We start from the raw sequence: 8288 nt of genomic DNA on the forward strand, positions 1-8288 counted from the left end.
CAAAATTGCAATCAAAACTTTATGTTCATATTCATTATGATTTAGTTATTGACGATTTTTAATTACCAGAACACGAAGTTTTAAGTTTTTGAACAAAATAACATTATAAAAATATTTTAGGTACAAAAAACGATACACAGTTAAGTAATACTGCAAATTATTCCTCAGGAAACGTTTTACATATCTTTAAAAGACCATTGAAATAAATTACAAGATTTACATAAGTTGTTTTATTTAGAAAAAGTTCTTAATGGAAAAAATCATTTGTCTGATACATAAAATTACAATAGCCGTAATTTTTTCTTTTTGCAGGTTTCCATTAACTATTAAAATAGTAAATAGTTAATAGTTCATTTAAAACAATTTGGATTAAGACACTAATTCAATACTTTAGTAGGGAACACCTGCATAAAAATAAAAATCCGTTTTATTCATAAATGGTTTTTGATTATGTTACTATTACATACAACCGATTTTATTAATAAGAATATATACTTAAAATATATACTTAAAATTTATAACAACATAACATAATTCGAATATTATTATTTTTTTTTAAATTTATTATATAAACACAATCTATAAAAGAACATTCAGTATTACTTATGGATATAAAATAGAATAAAGTGATATGCAGACATGTGCGGGACATTCAGTAGTAAACACCGTTAAAGATTAAATTACTAGTAATAATGAGTAAATAGTTGGCTATAAATGTTTAATTTCAGTGAGTTTACAATTACGATTCACGTGTTTAGGGTTCTACTTGGCAAGTCCGACGTAGAAAATCTTCTTCGTCGACATGGATGATTGATATCTGATAACAGCTCGTGCGCCAGTGAGTTCGGATGATTTGATAGCCTTCTACGGTAGTTTTTGTTGACTGTTTGTATTATTTCAAACACTGATGAAACTGATGAAACGCGCTATAAAGTACTATTTGGGATATACCCTGGAGTAGCCGCACATAAATGAAGTATTTTTGATTAAAATCTCTGTAATATTGCTATATTAGATTTTGCAGCTGTTCCCCAGATCGAGATACCTTAGGTCCTTATTGGTTTCAAAATAACTTCATATAAAAGTACTTTATTGTTCAGTGATAGCTTTGAATTTGGGCAAAATTGAGCTTGTGTTTCGTAAATAAATGGTGTTTCCAGGTGAGACGCTGATCAAGATGAACATCTAGATACTTCACGTGATCGGATTGTGGTAGTACGTTATTATTTTATGTGGGTGGTGGGCAGTAACCATGGCGAAGAATGAATGTGGTTTGTGCAGATTTAGATTCATTAGCTTCTTTAATGCACCATTTCTTTAGCCATACTTAGATGCTATCTAGGTTTGTTTGCAACTGACTAGTAGCGACTATTGAAAGGGTTGGATCTAGCACGCTCCTTTGTGGCACTCCAGCTTTTATCGGAAAGATTTTCGTATTATAGTCTTCTACTTTAACCATGAAATATCGGTCCTTGATATAAAACTTAAGTAACAAATAGAGCTGCGTGGTAGATGAAATTTCAGTTTGTAGAGCAGTTCGGTGTGCCAAACCTTGTCAAATGCTTGCATTATATCGACGCATTGGAAACAAGTGGTGCAAATGGAGCAAAAATGGAACCCTAAAGTGTGGCAATGAGGAGGCGAATACTATTCTCCAATCTATGTATGGAAACAAACTTGAAAACATTAATCTTAACTTATTAAGCATCATAAATGAGCTAGATCAAAACAACCATATGGCAAAAAACTAAAGAACGAATACAGCACATTAACAACAACTACAGATGACGCTCCATCAACATCACGAAATACAGCATCTACATACAATCTTTTTAAGCTTTAAATAACATTTTGGAATGTACACGGTATTGCAAATCTTTTTAATGAAACAAAAATTGCTGACTCGCAGATCCTATCTGTCTATGAAACCTGGTCAACAACACCTTTCAATAGTAGCCTTAGTCCTTGGTGCAACTATGATGCGCTGACAGCCCCAGCAACAAGGGAAAAGTCCACTGGTAGAGCTAGCGGTGGTATTGTATCTCTAGTTAAAAAAATTTAGCAAAAAGTAGCTGTTAAAACAAATGCCTCTAGTCTCGTCCTGAAGCTTTCATTAGTAGCCTGCAGTTCAACATTTACGCGAGATTTTGAGTTCCCGAATTGACGGCCAATACCTTCGATCGATAGATTTGAATTTGTGGTAATTAAAGATAACTTGTTGATTACTCTTTGGGTTACTAGATTCACTTGAGACCCTGAGTCGAGTATGGACGAACGTGTGATGTTCGTGCCATACTCGACTCAGGGTCTCAAGTGAATCTAGTAACCCAAAGAGTAATCAACAAGTTATCTTTAATTACCACAAATTCAAATCTATCGATCGAAGGTATTGGCCGTCAATTCGGGAACTCAAAATCTCGCGTAAATGTTGAACTGCAGGCTACTAATGAAAGCTTCAGGACGAGACTAGAGGCATTTGTATTGCCACAAATAATATCAGCACAACCGTCACGAGACCTAGATATCTCGGATTGGCAGATCCCACAGAATGTAGAATTAGCAGACCCCAGCTTTAACAGATCTGGAAGAATTGACATGCTGATTGGTGCTGAATTCTATAATACTCTACTTCAACCAGAACAATTGATAATAGGAAAGAATTCGCCACTGTTACAAAATTCGGTTCTAGGTTGGTTGGTGGTTGGTAAGACTAAAACTACAACAGATATTAAACCAACATGCGCTATTACTACAGGAGAAGTTGGTGAAATGTCAGAAATGTTAGAACGATTTTGGAAATTAGATAACATTGAGACTGCAGAAAGGGTTTTGACTTTATCTGAGAAATGGTGTGAAAATCACTTTACAAATCATGTAAAGACAAATCACGATGGTCGTTTCATTGTACGCTTACCTTTCCGCGATGATCCCACGACACTTGGTAGATCGCGTGAGATAGCATTCAATCGATTTTGTTCTCTGGAAAGGAAGTTACAAAGGGACCCAAATTTATACAAGGAGTACATTAAGTTCATGGATGACTACGAGTCATTAGGTCACATGGAAAAGGTTTGCCCGAAAGATGTCAAAGGAGCACAATATTTCATTCCTCATCATTGTGTCTTGAAACCTGACAGCACTACAACCAAATTGAGAGTTGTCTTTGATGCATCAGCAAAAACATCAAGCGGTTTAGCACTAAACGATATTTTGCACAAAGGTCCAACAGTGCAAAGTGATCTTTTTTCAATACTGTTGCGTTTTAGAATACACCGGTTTGTATTTACGGCCGATATTGAGAAAATGTACCGGCAAATTCAAGTACATGATGAAGATACAGCACAGCAGCTGATAATCTGGAGAAAAAGTGCTGATGATAGTATACAATATTACCGACTGAAAACGGTTACATATGGAACAAAGTCAGCCCCTTATCTTGCAACAAAATGTCTTCAACACCTTGCGAAACATAATATGACCAACTATCCGCTTGGAGCACCTGCATTACTTAATGATTTTTATGTAGATGACTGTTTAAGCGGAACTAACAGCATCATTACCGCCTTACACACTCAACAACAACTTTCGGAACTGCTCAGTAAATCAGGATTTAAACTGAGAAAATGGTGCTCAAATAATACACGACTACTACAAAACATTCCGATAGAAGACCAAGAAATCAACCTTGATTTAGATGACTCAGCCATAAAGCCAACAAAAACATTAGGCATTATTTGGCTCCCGAAATCAGACGAATTTTGCGGTAAGGCAGAGATGTCATCAGAGCAACCTATCACGAAGCGGATTGTGGCATCGGACTTAGCTCGAATTTTTGATCCTTTGGGAATTTTTGGCCCCATTACTGTAACAGCTAAAATATTCATGCAGGAATTGTGGCAACAAAACTATTCCTGGGATGCGGAACTGTTACCTCAGGCTCAGCTAGAATGGAAGCGTTTTAGAAATGACTTACAAACATTAAATACTGTGAAAGTACCCAGACATATTTTTAATTCGAAGGTTCCCTGTTCGATTCAATTACACGTGTTTACGGATGCATCAGAGAAGGCATATGGAGCAGCTATGTACGTGCGAGCAATATATAATGATAAGACAATAACATCGAGACTATTGTGCGCCAAATCTAGAATAGCACCATTAAAGAAACAGACACTTCCACGACTAGAACTCTGCGCAGCATTGCTGGGAGTCGAATTAGCAGAAAGAGTTAAACAAGATTTAAAGTATCAAAACGTGCCAACCTACTTTTGGTCCGATTCCAAAATTGTTTTGTCATGGATAATATCTTCATCTGCCTCATTGCACACATTCGTAGCAAATCGTATTAGCAAAATTCAAGAGATGTCACATGCTGATCAATGGCATCATGTGGCATCAAAGGATAATCCTGCTGACATCATTTCCAGAGGAATAAAGGTTAAAATGTTCAATTATTCACATATATGGTTTTTTGGTCCACTCTTTCTTCATGGAAGCAACGAATTTTGGCAACAGCCAAACCCAAAGGCATTTAACATCTCAACTGATATCGAAAGACGACAAGGACATACAGTTAACATTATCATTCAAACGACTAGTTCTGATCACATGATAAATCAAATTGATCATCGAAACTCATTCAGATACCTCCAAAGAACAATTGCTTATGTTCGCCGTGTATTTCATCGCACACAATCACCAACAAGAACACTTTCTCCAAAAGAATTACGAGATGCATTAGTCTTCATAATTAAAACTATTCAGGGCTCAGAATTTGCAAAGGAAATCTCTGATTTAAAACAATGTAAAGCAGTCAACAGTTCGAGTCAACTAAATACTTTAGCACCGTTCATTGACGAACAAGGTGTACTTCGTGTTGGAGGAAGGCTTGAAGCATCAACATTGCCATATGATGCTAAACACCCAATGGTAATTCCTTACAATCACTCAATAGTGAAATTGATGTTCAAAATGAAACATGAAGAAAATTCCCATTGTGCTCCACAATTATTGCTAAGCATAATGAGACAAAACTTCTGGCCGATTAAAGGAAAGATTATGGCGCGAAACATTGTTCACAGCTGTGTCATCTGTTCAAAGGCAAAACCAAAACTGATGGACCAACTCATGGGCAACTTACCGACTGATCGAGTTACTCTGACTAAACCATTTTTTACCACAGGAGTTGATTACTGTGGTCCGATATGGATTCATTATAAAATTAGAGGAAAAAGGCCAACAAAGGCATATTTAGCAGTATTCTGCTGTTTCGCGACTAAGGCTGTTCACCTAGAAGTGGTGAGTGACCTGACAACAGAGGCATTCATAGCCGCTATTCAACGTTTTATCAGCAGAAGAGGAAGATGCCAAACAATTTATAGTGACAATGCGACTAACTTTGTTGGGGCGAGAAACCAACTACAAGAGCTCCAGTCTACCATTTATTCAGAAAATGGTAAAGAAAAGATTATTAAGACCAGTAGTAACAAGGGAATTGACTTCAAATTCATTCCACCAAGAGCTCCTCATTTTGGAGGACTCTGGGAAGCTGCCGTCAAGTGTAACGACACACTTTCTGTCGCTGATGATGCTGAGGTATACTCAGCCGTCGTCCAGGGGTCGTTGCAATAGAATTTTTATTTTGGAAGTCAAAGACAATGTGATGTAGTAATTCAATTATTTATTTAGGAGAATTTAAAATAAAATAAGGTTTTACAATCTAATTAATTATAATATAATGCTGGTTTGCTAATTTGATGATTACGATTATTTGGAATAATTGTGCTTCGATGATTGTTCCGATTGTTGTTTCCACGTGCCTGAAATGTTGCTGTCAGACGACACTACTTGTGCTAATCTTGGTGTTTTGTCAGAAGACGTCGTTATCTAAAGATTAGAAGTGTTATGCTGGGTTACAGCCTTGGTTAGCATTAATGTTAGGACGTATTACTACCCTAACTCAAACCTACAGAAAATTCTACTAGTCAAGATGTATCATGACTACCTTGGCTTGATTTACATATAAGACTACATATACAATCTACTTGTCAAGACGTATATACTACCTTGACACAATAGTTCTACTGACTTGTTTCGCAAAGACGTATTACTACCTTTGAGAGTTTCCCAACAAGTGCCCTTGCTTGTACAATGCGCGTTTATTTATACTCAAATGACCGAAGCTTTTCCTGTAGCGCATCGGTACATTTGCCGTTGGTATTTTTGATACTTGTCTTTTGCTGCTGTTGTTCGCCTGGGTGTAATTTCTGTGCTTTGTGTTTTCGTGTGTTCTTAAATTCGCCGTGCTTTGTATTTAGTTCAACCAAAGCTTTCACGCTTTGACATTTCTTGTTTTGTTTACAAACGTGTTTATGCCGGTGTTTGTGATTTATTATTTATTAATAAATTTATTTATTTATAAATATTTTTTTATTATTAAATATTTATATTAAATAAATATTACAAATATTAAAGGTGAGTGTATTATTTATTTGTTTAAATATATTTTATATTACTTGCATTTTCAATGTAATCTCAGGTTTGTTCATTTGGTGCAATTACGTGCATGCGGGGGTGGGTTTATGATAAGTTGTTTACGTTTTATATTTACAATAAAAATTAACCAGTTTTCATTGTAGATATTAACTCCACAGTGATTGTATGTAGGTTGGAAATTAGTTAAAATTTCCATCCTTACATTTCCCTCCTTCTTCGGGAAAGTGAACTATGACGGGACGCGCTACCTGTTAGCATGGTTTCTGTTCCGTTTCTTTGGACTTTTGAATATTTTATAGAATTTGTCTTGGTCTGTAGTATTCTGATCGTAATCCTGTTGAAGTTTACTTCGGCCTTTCACTTGTCGTTGCTGATTTTGCGAACTGGATTGTTCCTGCGGTATAAGACAATATTTTCCGACTTGATTTAATAATCGGTTTACTTTTTTATTCAGATGGGAAGAACCAACTTTATCTAGATGTGATTGCAGTAGTTGTTCTTGTTGAATGGTGCCTTTCGCCAAAACTTTTTGTGTAATTGGTAATAGCTGCTGCGATGATTTACTTATACTTTGTGTTTCTTGAATATTTTGAGCTTCTCTTGCAGTAATTTCTATGATTATATCGTTTTGTTGACCTTGTTGTGGTAGGATGTCTTGTACCTGCTGTCGTGGAATTAGCGAGGTTTCTCTTGGTGTTGATTCATGAGGTACGGATTCTGATGAGGTTCCTACCAATTCTGTCGATGATGTAATCGGATGTTCTTCGTGCACCTGTAGCTCTCGTGATTGTTGTACATCTTGTATTTGCCATTGTACGTTTTCTTGATCTTGCGTAGAATATGTATTGATAATTCGATGTTTACTAAGTCCTTGATTATTTTCTTCGATAGGCGTAACCCGTTGCGATTCTTGCTGTGGTTGTATTTCATACACTTGAACTTGTTCTTGTATAACTCGGGTTGGATAAAATACTTCTGGATTTTCTTTAATCGACATAAGGCGCTGCAATTCTTGTGGTGGAGGTATGGGACATTTACATGGCGTTTGTGAAATTTCTCGTAGTGGTATCGGATGCTGTTCTAGATAATTTCGATCCTGCATGTTTCGCTTTGTTGTACGTAGGTTGGACTGATTCTGTTCCTGTTTGCTCTGCTTTTTTCGTTGGACATGTGACTCGAATTTTAAACTATATGTAACATTCTTCGGTATTTTCCTAGGTTGCGCTTGCATCATAGTATCATGCAATGGAATTGCTTGTTCATCTTCAACTACCAACTGCCTGATACTCGTTTCTTGTCCATGGCTTTGACTTGCTTTGTTCTGCTCTGTTCGAAGTGCTTCGAAGTCACCAACTACTGTTATTAATTCATCTAAAGTTTCGAAATCTCCTCGTCTGACGTACCTTTGGTAATCAGTGCTCATATTGCGATATATACGTTCCAGTTGCGACTCTTGAATAATACAGGCTCGTCGCATTAGAGTTTTGATGTCAATTAAATAATCTCTAAAACTTTCTTTTGATTTTTGAAGACGTACTCGAACCTCGTTCTCTAGTTTATCAATGTATCTGGAGGATATAAAGTACTTTAAAAAATCAACCTTGAAACTTGTCCAGAGCTGCCAACGACAATTGTTGTTGCGATACCATGTCAGCGCCTTATTTTCGAGAAGCAAGGGCATCGTGCGGGGAATTGAGTTTACATCAATACTGTACATGTCCGCTAGTTCTTCTACGTGTTCGATAAAACCCAATGGATCCTTGCCACCGTCATATCTGCAGGACCATTTCTGC

General features: G+C 36.5%; 1 protein-coding gene across 1 annotated transcript; it reads left to right on the forward strand.

Moving 5' to 3' along the window:
* The first annotated feature begins 2595 nt into the window (after positions 1 to 2595).
* Positions 2596 to 5254, forward strand: LOC119665531. Its single transcript, XM_038074757.1, has 3 exons — positions 2596 to 4437; positions 4516 to 4929; positions 5183 to 5254. The coding sequence occupies exons 1-3, from the start codon at positions 2596 to 2598 to the stop codon at positions 5252 to 5254; spliced, it is 2328 nt and encodes a 775-aa protein (XP_037930685.1).
* The last annotated feature ends 3034 nt before the right edge of the window (positions 5255 to 8288 follow it).

The sequence above is a fragment of the Teleopsis dalmanni genome, chromosome 1 (assembly GCF_002237135.1).
Source record: "Teleopsis dalmanni isolate 2A chromosome 1, ASM223713v2, whole genome shotgun sequence".
In the NCBI taxonomy this organism is placed as follows: domain Eukaryota; kingdom Metazoa; phylum Arthropoda; class Insecta; order Diptera; family Diopsidae; genus Teleopsis; species Teleopsis dalmanni.

Coding starts and splice junctions, on each gene's coding strand:
- LOC119665531 (XM_038074757.1), top strand. CDS start 2,596: ATGCTGATTGGTGCTGAATTCTATAATACTCTACTTCAACCAGAACAA. Junction 4,438..4,515: donor TCATTTCCAGAGGAATAAAG/GTTAAAATGTTC, acceptor TTTTGGCAACAG/CCAAACCCAAAGGCATTTAA. Junction 4,930..5,182: donor ATGATGCTAAACACCCAATG/GTAATTCCTTAC, acceptor TTTTTACCACAG/GAGTTGATTACTGTGGTCCG.